Source organism: Ovis aries, chromosome 9 (genome assembly GCF_016772045.2).
Source record: "Ovis aries strain OAR_USU_Benz2616 breed Rambouillet chromosome 9, ARS-UI_Ramb_v3.0, whole genome shotgun sequence".
Lineage (NCBI taxonomy): Eukaryota > Metazoa > Chordata > Mammalia > Artiodactyla > Bovidae > Ovis > Ovis aries.
In genome coordinates this window covers 39,194,962-39,212,645 of record NC_056062.1, presented here as the reverse complement: position 1 = coordinate 39,212,645, position 17,684 = coordinate 39,194,962, and the positions used below count along the sequence as shown (strand labels likewise).

General features: G+C 38.2%; 1 protein-coding gene across 4 annotated transcripts in view; it reads right to left on the bottom strand.

Annotated features, from left to right (window-relative positions):
* The window catches only part of RAB2A (RAB2A, member RAS oncogene family), a 65,143-nt gene that overhangs the window by 9,718 nt on the left and 37,741 nt on the right, over positions 1-17,684 (bottom strand). For all 4 annotated transcript variants that reach the window (XM_027972978.3, XM_027972977.3, XM_027972979.3 and 1 more), the window contains 3 exons: positions 14,238-14,320; positions 13,718-13,810; positions 7,594-7,705 (listed from right to left, as the gene is read on the bottom strand). In XM_027972978.3, the coding sequence (XP_027828779.1) occupies positions 7,594-7,705; positions 13,718-13,810; positions 14,238-14,320 (288 nt within the window). The remainder of the gene's footprint in view (positions 1-7,593; positions 7,706-13,717; positions 13,811-14,237; positions 14,321-17,684) is intronic.

Genomic DNA, 17,684 nt, shown 5'->3' with positions numbered 1-17,684 from the left:
GCTTAGTTAACGTGGAAGCTGGGTAGTGAGCCATGGGAGATGAGGATAAAGAGGTGCCCAGGGAACTCTGAAAAGGGATGAAGTCTGGGGACAAAATCAGAGGGTAGCTTAGAGGAGGAGTTAAGAGGAGGCAAGGCTGGTGACAGGAAGGCCAGTAAGGAGTTTAGGACAGTAATCAAGGTAAGAGGTGAAGGCCTGACAAATTGTAACAGCGGCCCCAGAATAGAAAGCAAAGAACAAACTTAGTATCTCCTCTGGAGAAATTAACAGGACTTGATAAAGAACGGGGATAAGATGATAAGGTTTAAGGATGACTCCATTTTTGGCTTAAGTGACTGAGATGGAAGGGTATGTCGTGATTCAGGTTTTAAGGAAGGAATGTAAAGTTTATTTCAGACACATGGAACTCTGCCGCTGATGGGGAAGCCTTGAGAGCTGGTGATCTATAGAGTCATGTGAGTGTTTAAGTGTGTGACATGCACACAGCAGCATGACTGTCTTCAGAAATGTCTAGCTTCCCTGGTTTAGAAGCAGAGAAAATGGATTTAACTTTGAAAAGTTAGTCTGGTTCTGATCATTCCTGAAGTTCCCTAGGATGATGGCCAAACAGGGGGTGGGGAGTGGAGTAGCGGTGGGGGTGGGGGAAAGAGGAGAAACCTTCTAATTTTTGGAAGGGAGCACTAAACATTTATTACATTAAATCCCCCTAGAGGGATACTGGAAACTTGCTAAGGTCAGGTCAGATTTACAGTGAAAAGCCCTGTGGAGAGCACATCATTCGAAATGCCAGGCTGGATGAAGCACAAGCTGGAATCAAGACTGCTGGGAGAATTATCAATAACCTCAGATATGCAGATGACACCATCCTTATGGCAGAAGTGGAGAAGAACTAAAGAGCCTCTTGATGAAAATGAAAGAGGAGAGTGGAAAAGTTGGCTTAAAGCTCAACGTTCAGAAAACTAAGATCATGGCATCTGGTCCCATCACATCATGGCAAATAGATGCAGAAACAATGGGAACAGTGACAGACTTTATTTTGGGGGCTCCAAAATCACTGCAGATGGTGATTGCAGCCATGAAATTAAAAGACATTTGCTCCTTGGAAGAAAAGCTATGACCAACCTAGACAGCATATGAAAAAGCAAAGACACTATTTTGCCAACAAAGGTCCATCTAGTCAAAGCTATGGTTTTTCCCGTAGTCATGTATGGATGTGAGAGTTGGATCATAAAGAAAGCTGAGCACCAAAGAATTGATGCTTTTGAACTGTGGTGTTGGAGAAGACTCTTGAGAGTCCCTTGGACAGCAAGGAGATCAAACCAGTCAATCCTAAAGGAAATCAGTCCTGAATATTCACTGGAAGGACTGACGCTGAAGCTGAAACTCCAATACTTTGGCCACCTGATATGAATAACTGACTCACTGGAAAAGACCCGGATATTGGGAAAGACTGAAGGCAGGAGGAGAAGGGGACAAGAGAGGATGAGATGGTCAGATGGCATCACTGACTCAATGGACATGAGTTTGAGTAAGCTCTGGGAGTTGGTGATGGACAGGGAAGCCTGGTGTGCTGCAGTCCATGGGGCTGAAAATAGTCGAACATGACTGAGCGACTGAAGTGAACTGAACGGCCCTGTGGAATTCACGACACTGAGTACAGGGCTAAGGGGTCAGCAAACCCCTCAGTTTACACCCACATTCCAGCTCTACGAAACACCTGTTCTACCACTTATAACACAGCCCAAAGCAAGGAAGGTGTCATCTCATTTGGAATTCAGTCTGCAGATCTCCAAGGACCAGGAGCGGACACCAGTATTAACAAGAGGCCTTGAAACTGGTCTTCTTGGTTACTGAGGTCTTACTGTCACGCGCTTCCCCCCAAGACACAGAAATCCACTGATCCTTCAGGTTAGATGGCCTGGCAGATTACTACAACCTGTCTCTGGGTTAGCATGCTGTATTTTCAGTTATCATCTTGGCTCTTATCTTTAGTACTTTAGCAGCTAAATCAGGAATTTTCAGCCCTGATTTTTCAATAGTTTAAGATATTTTTAATTACTAAACTTTTGCCGCAATTTTTTTCACATTTATGTATTTTTCCTGGTTTCCCACAAATTTCCAATCTTAACTTTAAGCAAAACTGATGAATATAGGGGAAAATCACCCATCAAATGGCTAAGAGACTGGGAAGAATATCTGACACAGTGACAACAGTTTGACAAATAATATTTCACTGACATCACAGTCACCTTTGGGCCCTAGAGGGAAGGCAATAATGTCAAGTTTTGGTAATTACAACTCTGAGAAAAAGAAATTTTAATGTAGAGAGGAAATACAAAGAAAAAAACAAGGTAGGAATTATAGAAGCAAATATATCACTTCTAGAGCATTTGGACATCTTCAGAAAGTTGGCCTGCTGCTTCTGGGAAGGGGTATTTTCTCTCGCCTGCCGTAATCTTTGAGGCAGTTATTCCTGGGTCTGAAAAACCCTTTCAAACCACAAAGACTCCAGGAAGCTACCAGAGGGAGCTCCCCATCAAAGGAGAAGCCAGTCTATTCATCAGTGTTTTCAAGAATCTCACAGGTTTTAGAACACTTAGGGCAAAGAAGGTTTTGGACAGAATTCCACCTACAGGTTAACAAGCGGGACCAAAGCAGAAGTTGACTAAAGACTGCATCGAGGGGAGAAGGGCTAAAGAAATTAAGGAAATACTTAACCATCCACACATTTACCTACTGTGTGGGGAAAAAATGGTGCTAGATATTTGGAGATGCCAAGATACAAAGATGGTCTAGGTTTTCAAGGACTTCTGTCCTTAGTTGAGCCAACGTGAAAAACAAGAGTCGTGACGGAGTCCTGAGAGTGTGAAGATGAAGCCATGGCCAGAAGGACGCAGGAATGAGTAAGCACCGAGAAGCAAGCACATCAGGGGACTGTGGATGGCGGGTGACGGTGGAGGGGGCTGTTTGTGCCTGTCCCGTGTCACGGCATTCCATGAGGAGGAAGGAGACTCGATGACATCCTTGGAGGCTCAGGTTGGAAAGGGGGGATTTCAAGTGCCAAGAAAACTTTCTGTGAATGCACTCCCAGTTTAATAAGAAGAGCGAGGAGGGGAGGACTGGCAAATGAAGGGCCTGTCTTCCAAGCCAAGGAGTTTGATTCTGAAGTGGTGGGGAACCACTGGAGGGTTTTAATAAAGCTGGAGAGTGACATTCAATTTTCCTTTTTTAGAAAGGTGTTATAGGCAAGAGTGTGGAGGACTGAAAAATGAAGATGGGGAGTCCAGTTAGGAAGCAAACACAGAAGAGGAGAGTGTGGAGAGATACTCAGATTAATAGGCAGAAATAGTGATACACATGTGGAGAGCAACACATAGTAACTGAGTGTGAAGAGGCAGGGAAGGGGGTGCTCTGGGACACAGGAAAGGGGACTTCACAGACTAGAGGAGAGGAGGGGCAGCAGCAGTGGAGCTGGACACACAGTCCAAGAAGGGTATTCCTGGGTTCAGGTGATAATTTCAACATGGAAATGTAAGACAGTAAAGGAGTCTGGAAGGCACAGATAAAAAGATTATGATATCACAAGCTAAGAGAAAAGACAGGTTATAGAAGAATGAGTGGTCGGAAGTATCACATACCCCCCAGGGATTGTTAACGTTAAGAAGATAGAAGTTTTGTTAGGTGAGGCAACTAGGAGGTCCAGCAAGACCCCGGCTGTGTGGCTGAAGTCAGACTGGGAAGCTAGTTCTGGAAAACAATGAGGAAACGGAGTGCGGTGCGCAGGCTGCTCCCTGCAGTGGCTTCCCGCGCAGCGGAGCTCAGAGTCTAGGCCCAGGGCTTCGGCAGCTGCAGCTCTCGGGCTCTGGAACACAGGCTCAGTACACAGACTTAACTGCCCCATGGCACATGCAATCTTCCCAGACCAGGGATCAAACCCGTGTCCCCTGCATTGGCAGGTGGATTCTTATCCATTGTGTTTCCATGAAGTCCCCTTTTTGTGTGATTATAGATGACACTGTATTTTAAATTTTGGTGTCCACTGTAGATATATAGAAATACAGTAGATTTTAAAATATGCCTTGTATACTATGAACTTGCTGCACTAACTTATTAGCTCTAGTTTATTTTGTACATCCCTTGGCCAGAGGACTGGAAAAGGTTAGTTTTCATTCCAATCCCAAAGAAGGGCAATGTCAAAGAATGTTCAAACTACCACACAAGTGTATTCATTTCACATGCTAGCAAGGTAATGCTAACAATCCTTCAAGCTAGACTTCAACAGTACATGAGCCGAGAACTTCCAGATGTACAAGCTGGATTTAGAAAAAGCAGAGGAACCAGAGCTACCAGAGATCAAATTGCCAACATCTGTTGGATCAGAGAAAGCAAGGAATTGCAGACAAACATGTACTTCTGCTTCACTGACTATTCTAAAGCCTCGGACTGTGGAAAACTTGTAAAGAGATAGGAATACCAGACCACCTTACCTGCTTCCTGAGAAACCTGTATGCAGGTCAAGAAACAACAGTTAGAACCAGACATGGAACAATGGACAGGTTTAAAATTGGGAAAGGAATATATCAAGGTTGCACACTGTCACTCTGCTTATTTAACTTACATGCAGAGTACATCATGCAAAATGCCAGGCTGGATGAATCACAAGCTAGAATCAAGGCTGCCAGGAGAAATATCAACCACCTCAGATATACAGATGATACCACTCTAATGGCAGAAAGCAAAGAGGAACCAAAGAGCCTCTTGAGGAAGGTGAAAGAGGAAAGTGAAAAAGCTGGCTTAAAATGCAACATTCAAAAAACAAAGATCATGGCATCAGGTCCCATCACTTCATGGCAAACAGATGGGGAAACAATGATGGACTTTATTTTCTTGGGCTCTAAAATCACTGTGGATGGTGACTGCAGCTATAAAATTAAAAGATGCTTGCTTTTTGGGAGAAAAGCTATGATAAACCCAGACAGCACATTAAAAAGCAGGGACAACATTCTGCCAACAAAGGTTTGTATAGTGAAGCTATAGTTTTCCCAGTAGTTATGCACTATGGAAGAACTGGACCATAAAGAATGCTGAGTGCCAAAGAATTGATGATTTTGAACTGTTGTGCTGGAGAAGACTGTTGAGAGTCCCTTGGACAGCAAAGAGATCAAACCAGTCAATCCTAAAGGAAATCAACCTTGAATTTTCATTGGAAGGACTGATGCTGAAGCTGAAGCTCCAATACTTTTGCCACTTGATGCGAAGAGTCAACTCATTGGAAAAGACCCTGAGGCTGAGAAAGACTGAAGGCAGGAGAAGGGGATAAGGATGAGATAGTTGGATGGCATCAATGAATCAACAGACACGAGTTTGAGCAAATTCAGGGAGATAGTGAAGGACAAGGGAGCCTGGCGTGCTGCAGGACAAGGGAGCCTGGCGTGCTGCAGTCCAGGGGGTCACAAAGAATCGGACACGACTGAGAGACTGAACAACAAATTATTCTTGGGATTTCTACAGAGATAATCATATCATCCACAAACATGAACAACTTATTCCTTCCTTTTTGAGCTGCATGCCTTTATCCTCATGCCTTTATGCCATGCACTTATATCTTCTGGAAGGAACAAAACAGAAGAACACCACAACTTTCTGGATTGCCGCTTCCTCGTGACCCAACCTGAGGTGTATGAGGCAAAAATAAACCAAGGGAGCCCCTGATGCATCATCCTCAGATCCCAGGGTCTCTAGCTGGTTGGCCGCCTTCCTGCCACCTTTCTGTCTTCTTATAACTGTTTTACATATAATGCTCAGAGTTTTAGTTGTACTCAGCAGGAAAAGTAGGTGGAAAGTCAGTCTACTCCATGTTCCCAGATGCAGGAGTCCTTTGGTTATTATTTTCATGTTCAAATGATTTCCTCTGGATCACAGAATGGACTTCCATCTTCTTATTTTATCATGAAACATTTTTAGCTTTTAGGTAAGATCTCACATGTTATATTATGCAATGCTTATCTATGAATCCTTTAAAAATGGAATTTAAAAAGATTATCTCTTAATATCCTTGGCTTCTGAGAGGCAAATTAATTTACATGATTAAGAAAAGTGCTGTTCTCTCAAGACTGTGGAAAATTCCTGCCCTGATCAAATTTAAACAATTATTTTCATTATTAACTGCAGATACAGAATTTTTGTAATAGTGCTGCCAAAACATTAATGAAATATACTTCATTTAAATGTTCAGTCAAATGACAATAGTAATTTTCTACTTATAAATAAATACCTATTGTGACTTGTTAAAAATAAGAAAATGAACACAAAGGCTTCAGAGTTAAAACTAGAAATTCAGAATTACTTTCCGGTAGTGGCAGTCTTGTCATTTGACTTCATAGGACAGCTCCTTCATAAAATATAGATAGTTCTGGTTTTAAGGTTCTCAAAATCAACAAGAAAATCCTGTTTATAATCAATAAGGATATGTTTCATATGTCTTAAAACCACCACAACACACTAGCCCCTCCAGTTTCAAATCCAACACCTCTAAGAAAAGAAATGTATCACTGAAACAGGCAGCTTTCTATTTTAAGTTAAACAAGAAGACAGAATGGATTTCTCTCTGGGTTTGCTGTGTAAAGTAAAACATTTTCATATGTCTTCAAGTTGCAATTAATTGGTAACACAGGTAAAGCATTAGTTGGAGCCTGTAACAAACATATTAAGGACAATCACAGAGCACCTCATTAAGTGGAGATGAGCAGGATATCTTACCTAAGAATCCTTCAGTAAAAATACCAATGCTGCTGAACTACTATAGTCAACTTCTGGGTTCAACAGGTAATTAGACGAGTATTATTCTTAATAAATATGTATTCACTGTTTACTATGTGGAAGGCACAGGGCTAGCTGTGGCCTAGGACCCCTATCCTTAAAGGACGTGCTTCTCCAATCATTGCAGAATCCCTTTCTGCAGCTGCTTTTAAAATTCTTACCCAGAAGGCAGAAACTGCAGCATTACACTGTGCAAACTACATATTTTCTTAGGTCTCATTTCTCCTTTTAGAGAGGATTAACTGCCTACTTCTGCATGTGCAGTAAATAAATACCATATCCCACATACACAAAGCACAGGAAAATATGGTGTGTTCAGAAAACTTCCACAGTTCAGGTTGACAACAGAAATAATTGAGATACCACAAATCTTATTTATTAAATATGGCCATGTTGTGTATAATGTTACATAGCAATAATACTTCCTCTATTTAAGCAGAAGTGGATGCAAACAGCTACAAATGTTTAGTGTCTTGAAACACTTCCAAATTTCATTACTGTTCTTTTTTTTCCCTCTTCAGCCACATTAAAAAAGATTTTAGGGAAAGTATATACAAAGATCCGTTAAATCATTCTGACTTCAAGAGAAGCATCAGAATATAATTTAAGAATCTAATATAACATGAATGTTACAAGGTATTTCAAAGGAAAGAAATTTTCTACTTTCAACAACTATCTGTGTCTAAAAAGCTTATGGGGTATAACCAACAAATGATTAACAAATGATTGCTATCATGCAGAATGATATGCATTTTTAAAAGGCCTTTTATTTACCTCTTCTACATTAGAAGCAGTCTTAGCAGAAGTTTCCATGAAGATAAGTCCGTGTTCTCGTGCAAAAGCTTCACCTTCTTCCTTTTTAACTTCTCTTCTAGATTCTAAATCACTGAACATGGGAAAGAAAGGGCTCAGTTATCAACCAACACAGTACAATTAGATTCAAAGTTGTGCTGACCATTCTTCCAATTAATTTTTCACACATAATCATCAACTGCATTATCCTGCGTATTACGAGAGTCGAAGTGCACACAGCTGAGCTTCAAAGAACTAACAATCCAAGCAAAGAAAGATTCTAAGTTAGAGTCCTAGATGCTAAACCCAGAGAAACTCAAAGTGAACATCAAGCCTCAAATCCCACCTTTGAGTACAGCAGGTTCCGAAAGAAGGAACTATCTTACTCAACATAGTTCACTAGGCTCCTCATCCTGCAGCCAGACTCAGAGTCTGAACATGATTAAAAATAAGTCACACAATCCTCAGAGACTACAGGAAGTTGACTGATAAAATTCAAAGTACTACTGAAACATTATTATTCATCCTAGTTGGTTTAATTCCCAATAAAACTGTTAATGAAAGAAGAGAGAGAGAAAAATAGAAGTCTAATTTAGAAAGTTTGGACAGAAGTACAGTATTCATTTTTATCATACTGGAATTATATTAGTTAAGGTAGGGGTAAAAAGTAGCTGTCTCTTCTTCAAGTATGTTTTATTGTTAAAAAAAAATTAAACTCAGTCTGCATAACTGGATGAAGATAATCTATCCAACAGGATCTGGGGACAGACCACTCATCAAATCAGACATTAAACACCTCGCCCCCACCCACCCCGGCCACCTCATGGAGCTTATATTCTAGCAGGAATAAAAAATAACGGTTGGGGTATACCCTCAACAATGATATGGCAGTGTGCTACTGTCAGCTCCCTTTTCTGACAATCATTCTTAAGACTTTTGTTATCTGAAATTAGCCTTAAGTTACACAAAATCTTCAAGAAAATACTTTCCCTTAACTGCCCTTCATCCCATTTTATGTGTATCAGTTCAGTTCAGTTGCTCAGTCGTGTCCGACTCTTTGCAATCCCACGAACCGCAGCATGCCAGGCCTCCTTGTCCATCACCAACTCCCGGAGTCCACCCACACCCATGTCCATTAAGTCGGTGATGCCATCCAACCATCTCAGCCTCTGTCGTCCCCTTCTCCTACCCTCGATCTTTCCCAGCATCAGGGTCTTTTCCAATGAGTCAGCTCTTAGCATCAGGTGGCCAAAGTACTGGAGTTTCACCTTCAACATCAGTCCTTCCAATGAACACCCAGGACTGATCTCCTTTAGGATGGACTGGTTGGATCTCCTTGTAGTCCAAGGGACTTTCAAGAGTCTTTTCCAACACCACAGTTCAAAAGCATCAATTCTTTAGCACTCAGCTTTCTTTATAGTCCAACTCTGACATCCATACATGACCATTGGAAAAACCATAGCCTTGACTAGATGGACCTTTGTTGACAAAGTAATGTCTCTGTTTTTTAATATGCTGTCTAGGTTGATCATACCTTTTCTTCCAAGGAGTAAGCGTCTTTTAATTTCATGGCTGAAGTCACTATCTGCAGTGATTTTGGAGCCCAGAAAAATAGTCAGCCACTGTTTCCCCATCTATTTTCCATGAAGTGATGGGACCAGATGCCATGATCTTACGTTTCTGAATGTTTGTGTATGCCATGTTTTATTTAAATAATCCCTTATTTGGGGATATTTCAAGTTACTCACAAGTTTTCCCTACCAGTATCTCTGATGATGTCTACATTTGCAAATGTTATATTAGCAGAGGGTTAAGGATGTGTACATATAAGGGGTTGTTTGAACAAAACAAAGTGGCACTTCAGTGTTCAGTTCTTCTGTTTTAGCATGCATTTCTTCAGTTTTCCAGGCATAAAATCATATTATTGTCTTTGAGCTTTCACCCCATTAATCCCACTCAAATCACTTTTACTACTTAAATATCTTTCTTTCCTAAAACATTTTCTTAACTTATGCTTTCTTGTTTAGGGTATTCTAATCCTTTAACTATTAAAAACTTTCATCTTTGTAGACTCTGCTTTCTAATTTCCTGTATAATCAATTCCCAATGCCACAGTTAAGAAATATCTATGTCATCTGTCATTCTGACTAGGTCACTACCTTTCTCAAATGGTTCCACTGGCTCCCTACAGCTTAATTCACCTAACTCAAAAACGGCTTAGTCTCTGTCTCCAGGTTTACCCCAATTCCCCTTATCTGATGATAATCCCATTTATCTCTGTCCATTGCCATTCACTCTTTGAATGTCATACATTTCCTTTTTTTCTTAGTTTCTTCCCTAAAATGTCTTTCCATAGCTAGTGTATCCTAAAGAACTACCCTTCTACAATCATTAGAAACATGTTTGGTATACACTATATTTTGCTCTTTCTTTTCACAACTGAACTTATAGGCAGCAACCAAATTTAAGCCACCTAAGTGGCTTCCCCAGTGGCTCAGTGGTAAAAAGCTGGCCTGCCAATGCAGGGTTCGCTCCCTGGGTTGGGAAGATCCCCTGGAGAAGGAAAGAGCAACCCACTCCAGTATTCTTGCCTGGCAAATCCCATGGACAGAGGAGCCTGGTGGGCTATAGTCCATGGGGTCGCAAAAGAGTCAGACATGACTTAGTGACTGAACAACAAGCTGCCCCAGTCTCGTTTTTTTTTTTTTTTTTTCCCAGTCTCGTTTTAGACACAAGGAAAACACTGGTAAGATAAAAGTGTGAAAATTTTCTTTATTCCTCAAATATTCTCCTCTTATTATTTCACACATATGGTAGTATGAATACTTCCATATTACTGAATACAAAGACCAAAGCTTCCCTCCAATAGCCTTAATCTTAAAAGAATTTTGATATCTGAGGGGAATGACAGAATCAATCCCCCATGGATATGGAGGGACAATTGTATGTTCTCCTAACAGCAAACCTCAATTAAAATAACACTAAAAAAATTTAATCTACTCAGTATAATATTTACTTGTTATATTACTTTTTTAAAAACAGCTTTATAGCAATATAACATTAAAAAAATACATTTAATAGAAAACTTGATGAGTTTGATATGTGTATACCCTGTGAAGCCACCATTCCCCACTGTAATTCACCTGTTCCTTCCCCTGTGCCCTAGGCAACTAATGATCCGCTTTCTGCTATTAAAGAACAGTCTGCATTTGCTAGGGTTTTACATAAATGGAACAACAAAACATGTCTCCTTTATCCTCTTTTTTCTCGGGTAAATACTTAGGAGTGAAATGGCTAAGTGGTATAGCAAATGTGTGTTTATTTTCTAAAGAAACTCCTAAATTGTTTTGCAAAATCATTGCATGATTTTATATCCCCACCAGCAGATGAGAGTTTCAATTTCCTCTAAATCCTTGCCAATACTTGTTAAGTTGATCATTCTCTATGTAAGTAATGTTTGACAAAATCAGAATCCCTAAAATTTAATATGCTTTCTTCTAGAGTTTTTTTTTAAAATATCTTTAGCTCTTACATTGAGGTCTATAATCAATTTCCAGTTAATTTTTGTATATGGTGTGAGGTAAGGATCAAGGTTAATCTTTTGCACATGGCTATTCAATTGTTCCAGCTCCATTTGAAGAAAAGATTACCTCTTCTCCTACTGAACCATGGCATCTTTATCAAAAAACAAACTATATATGTATAGATTGACTTCTGATTTCTCACTCTGTTTCACTCATCTATGTCTATCTATGCCAATATCAGAATTACAGTAGTTTTACAATAAATCTTGAAGTCACTTTACTGAAACCAGCAAATCCTCCAATATTAGCTATTCTATGACCTTCACATTTTTAAAAAAATTTTAAAATCAGCTTGTCAATTTCTACCTGCTTAAAAAAGGCTGAAGCATTTTGATTGGGATTACAATGAATCTGCAGATCAATTTGGGAAAAGCTGACATCTTAAAAATATTTATTTTCCAATCCATGAACATGGTATCTCTCTCCATTTATTTATTTTTTGGACTAAAAGATTCTACAGATAAGAAAGCAGTCATCTAATAGAGGAAGTTTACAAAGACTATGGTAACTACAGTTTAGAATTGGGGAATCAAACAGCTGTGAAAAATATATATTTTTAAAATTGTTTAGGGATTACTTATTTTTTGAGACACAATTGACATATAACACTGTAAGTTTAAGGGATACAATGTGTTGACTTGAAGCATTTATATAACACAATATGACTACCACTGTAGCATCAGCTAACACTTCCATCACATCATGTGTCATTTTATTTTATGGTAACAATGGTTAAGATCCTTTCACAGCACCTGGTACACAGTGCAGTACTGTTAACTATAATCACAGTGCTGTCCATGAGGCACCCAGAACTTACTCATCTTCTAACTACAAGTCTGCACTCCTTTAACCAACATCTCCCCAATCCATTTGTTTATACTACTCTCTTACTATCCCTTTAATATCTAAAGGATCTGTGGTGATGATACTCTTTTATTCCCAATATTGATACTGTATGTCTTCTTTTCTCAGTCTTCTCAAGAGCTAGCTTTTAGTTTTACTGGTTTTCTTTTTATTAACCTCCTTATTTATTTTTGTTTACCTTAGGTTTAAATTGCTCTTACCTTTCTAGTTTTAATCTTAATGTAAAGTTTAGGTTACTGATTTGAAATTCTTCCCTAATGAAAGTGTTTTGTGTTATAATCTCCCTCTAAGCACTGCTTTAACTGCAACCTTCAAGTTCTCAAGGATTGTAGATATACTAAAGAGAAACTAACCTATGAAAAACAGACACTAATGCAAGTAATTCTTGCCCATGGAAATGCACGCTGAGCCCTGGTGGAATACAGCTATCAGTCTGTCAATTTTGTTCAGTTTTGTATCCATCTGTAAATTCACTTCAGCATTCCTTATCTGATTATCAACGTGTGATATTTTGAGTTCTCTTTTGAACCAACTGTATTATCTTACTGGTTCCCTCATTAATGGATAAAATAAATAAAAGCTTTGTTGGGTTCATTACCATGTAACAGTCATGCTTTTACATTTCTAAAAATATTATCTTTTAATACTATTTTATAAACCTGAAGAATGAATGAATTCTGTATCTAGCAATTTTAAAATACTAGTTTTAATTGTTACCACTGTAATTTTCTACTAAATTAGTGAAAAATTTCCTACACTCTTTAAAGTTTATAGAAACTATGGTCAAGAAACTGTTTTCTGATGTATTATACTATCATTAAAAACATAAACACAAGGATATTCATTGTAATTAACAATACCTAGAGATATAAAGTAAAATAAGATTATAAAAACAATATTAAGATGACACTAATATGTAAGTCCTAGAGGTAGGCTTAAAAGTACTAAACATGGTATCTATTAAGCAATATTATTAATAGAAGTGCTTCGGCCTTCAAGTAGAAATACACCTGATTAATCCATGTATTGCATTAACTCATATAATACATATTATTAAATCATTGAAAAAGGGAAAAAATGTTTTTCTGAGTTCTACACAGATCCTTATTTCTATTGCCAAGTATTCTGGATAATACTGAACTTAGCCACCAAACAAATCAGTGGGTTTGATTTTAAATTACTTATCAGATCTGGTGGCTCAGATAGTAAAGCATCTGCCTACAATGCAGGAGACCAGGGTTCAATTCCTGGGTCTGGAAGATCTCCTGGAGAAGGAAATGGCAACCTACTCCAGTATTCTTGTCTGAAAATCCCATGGACGGAGGAGCCTAGAAGGCTACAGTCCATGGTGTTGCAGAGTCGGGTACGACTGAGTGAATTCACTTTCACTTTCAATCAGATAAAACTCCACAAAAATATTCTTTAAAATACACCTTCCAACAAAAACTATTTCAAATAATAATAAATTCCAATAAAGCTTATGATCTGTATTTTAAAAACAAAAAGAAACCTCTTATATTCTAAAAATTTCATCATTTAAGAAATCAATTACTTATATTTTGGACAATGTACAAGACAGGCACTTTAACAGTTACCACATAAACAGCTATCCATCTTCACCATTATGCAATAAAGATTTAAAGATATAGTCTTTTTACCTTTTATTTCCAATAAGCATAATGACCATGTTGGAATTGGAATGCTGGCGGGCATCTTCTAACCAGGTTGTCAAGTGGTTGAATGTGTCTCTCCTAAACATAAATGATAATCTGATGACTATTTTCAAAGTATTTTCCCTAGTGCTATACAGTGAACAGTATACATTCCATTAAAGATTATTTTTAGCCATATGCAATGATGAAACAAGAAACAGATTTTAAGTACAGTATCTGGAGTCATGGCTCAACGACTTTAGTTCAGTTTAGGAATTAAATGTAACCTCACTTCAGGAAATTCCAATGTATAAATATCATTACCAAACTGATCAACTTGGAATGCTTATTTATATAAGAGAGAAACTAAGTTACAGATTTCTGTAGGAAATTTAAATTTAGTTCAAGATACACAGGTTTTAAAGTCAAGCAGTCAGGACAAAAAGGCAAAGTTATACTTTTACTACTGATACTTAGAAAAATTCTCTGCATTGACCACTGAGCGAAACAATCTGCAAGTTCTCACCTTGTAATATCATACACTAGCAAAGCCCCTGCTGCTCCTCTGTAATATGACCTTGTGATGGAACGGAAGGACTCTTGCCCCGCCTGTGAGGAGAGAAGAAAAGGTTGAGAATTGCCTTTAATAAGCAGTCCTCTACGATTTCTTATTATTCAAATGTGGAATATATGGACAGGGAGAGAGTACATAAAGGAAAAGAAGAAATCCTAACTTCACCGGTCTTAGGAAAAAGTCACATCATACCACTACTGCTCAAGTCAACGAGATGCACATGCAATCCACACCCCCCACCCCCCAAAACAAGACCTCGAAACCTTTTTTGGCAATCCCTGACAACCCAATTTACTGAATGGCTTCACAATACATGAATCATTATTAGAACACAGAATGGACTCCTAGCAACTAAGCTCTGAAGACAAATTTGAAAGGAAGCAAATAACCCAGAGCCTCACATTTGAATTCAATAACCCACTCCCTGGGGCAGCTGTTGACACTAGAATAAATAAAGTCCATTGTAAATAAATGATGAATGACATCTTTACGCCCACCATCTGCTGGTATAAAGGTTGTTGGAAGGCCAAGGATGCAGATTTTATCAGTTATATCATAAACTGCAGTGAGCTTTCAACAGCGATCAGATGGAATTCTTTGAGCAATCATTTTATTATGAAAAACAGAAAACGGTTCTGAATTTATGAAATTCTTTTCTCTACACTTAATCAATTTTCTCTGTATTTGATATATAATGCTTGTCAAAAGGCAGGAGGGCATAAAAGTCATCTTAATACCCACTTGTGAAAACAGACTTCAGAGATACTAGTTAATTTCTCTCTTCTACTAGTGGCACTAGTGTTCTGCTTTTTAAGAAAGGCTGGTGTGGGATATGCCTTTTGCCTCTGAGTTTAAAATTGAGGCAGTTCTTATCGAAAGTAACTTCATTTTTAATCATTTCAAACTTTGAGAAAAAAATGGCATGTAAATTAAGTACACAACAAAGCCTGTTTTCACAATTTTTTAATTAAAAATCTAGTAACTCCTTGCATTCTGAGTTCTGATCTTCCAGCGTAAATATTCAGTCCATCCCACCCTCAGAATGCACACGGACAGCTCAGGTTCTGCCCTGTTTTAGTAGTAATACTCAGGTGCTGTTACTGTGGTTCTTACTATCCTCCCAGGGCCTAGCACTGGGTCCGGCACACACCAGACATGCAGAGAAAGCCTGCTGAGTGAAAGAATGAATTCTAATGTCTCAGGCAAATGCACCACACGATTATCACTCCATCCTGATGTCACATCCATACTGATGTCCACCTAAATGAGTGGACATCAGTAGGTCCTAACATACTAAGATTCAGTAAAAAAGAACTGCTCCCAGTGGAAACTAAAGAATGAGACCTTCTTTTGGTAACTTAAAAGTAATTCTGGCACTATGTCTTGTGATAAATTAGATACTGAGAAAGCCATCACATAAAAGGGCTGTAAAAAGAGCCAACTCATTTCACAGAGTTTGAGGTTAAAACACTAGATACTAGCTGGAAGTATGAAACTCCTTACAATTATTTTTATAAAATTTATTGGGATACAGCTTAAAAAAAATTCTCTCAAATCCAAGTTCAAAAGGCCAGTCTTATGGGAATTTGCTCTTTAACTGCTGAGCATGGGAAAACTAAGGACTAGATTTTTAACAGATTTACTTCACTGTGAATGATATATACCAAGGAAGGATTACGTGGTAAACAATACAAAAAAGGTAAGTATTTTATGTGTTCAAGACGAAAATCACGTTTAGAGCTCTTCTATCTCCCAAGTCTATACAAAGAGCAAACGTAAATGTTCTTTAAATCGATCTTGGTGGGATCTTCTGTGGGATGAATTAAAATGAATATAGTTGACCTTTGAACAACATGGTTTTGAACTCTGTGGGTCCACTTATATGCGGAACTTTTTCAATGGAAAATAGTCTGAGGTTGGTTGAATCCACGGACGTGAAAGAACCAGGGATAGGAAGAACCATGGAGAAGAAGGGCCAACTATATATCCAGATTTTTGACTACGGAGGGTTGGCAACCCTAACCCCACACTGTTCAAGGGTTAACCGTACATTGCTACAGGTCATATAGAATAACTCTTATGAGATCAGCACATATCTGTATATCATTCCCATTCCTCCTAAATTGTTTTACAAAGAACAAACATGTTGCAATATGGAAATAATGTATATTATGCATCACTTTATACTAAATCCACTGGATCTGGATCTTGCCATAATTACAAAATCAAACAAAAATTCAAGCAAAAAATGACAACATTCCAAGTGATTGTTATGAACGCAGCTATGCATCTTAAAATCTATGGTTACTCTGTAATAAGCAAAGATCAGTATTCACAAGTTTCTTGAGACCTGATTTGTAGGAACAATATTCCATACTCTGGCCTACTAAACAACTAACTGCAGAAAGCTAGCCCAATGGTTAATTATCTTGATCATATTAAGGCAAAGTAATCTAGTCTTAAAAAAACACTTTAATATAAACCTGTCTAAACTGTGATCAACTGATACTGTTTTAAGTGAAAAGAAAATCAATTTATGATATATAGATGTTTTTCATCCTCTTCACTCTAAGATGGTGGCTTAAAGAGATTTTAGAAGTTTGAAACTTAACAAGTTACAGCATTATTTGCAGAAAGGGACTCCTAAAAGCAACCAAGGATATAAAGATTCCCCCAAATTGGTTTCTCTATGTGCCTTTCTGTTGATAACAATTTTTGTAGTAACCCGTTTGGTAATTTAACTGCTCCTCCTCTTCTGTTACCTCCATTAATATACAACTCTACATGCATCAAGCTAGCGTTCAAAAATCCTTACCCTGAATGTAAATCCTAACCTCTTGGGCATCTGATTTCTATTTGTTTCTCTAGAATTTTACATTATTTTTCAATAAAAGTCTTATTCATACAGCCATTTTTTCCCTACTGGTATTCTATCCATATTCTGAATATTCCTGCTTCTGTGCCTCTGTTTTAACTCTTTGTCTGAAAATTTTTCTCTTCTACTTCCCCACTATCTATTCCCTCTGAGGACCAGTCCAAGCTCCATAATCTTCTCACAAAGCTAGGAAGCTTGTCCACCAGAGCCTATACTTAGCCTTTCCCCTTCACAAATCCAAAAACAACTTCATGTGATCATTTGGGTCTAATACTATTGATTAGATAAAATGAACACACTATTCACATGCTTATCTTTTTTCCTTTAGATCTCCTTGTCGGATAGCCCAGTTCAGAATCGTGAAGTTTATTTATAGCAGACACTCAAATGTGTCATCTTGAATGATACCAAACAGCCAATAAAGTTAGAAAATTAACATTTGTGAGAATCAATACTACAGTCTTACCTTTTAGTTTCATTGTTAGTCATTTATCTAACAACTCTAGCTACATGGAACACAGCTG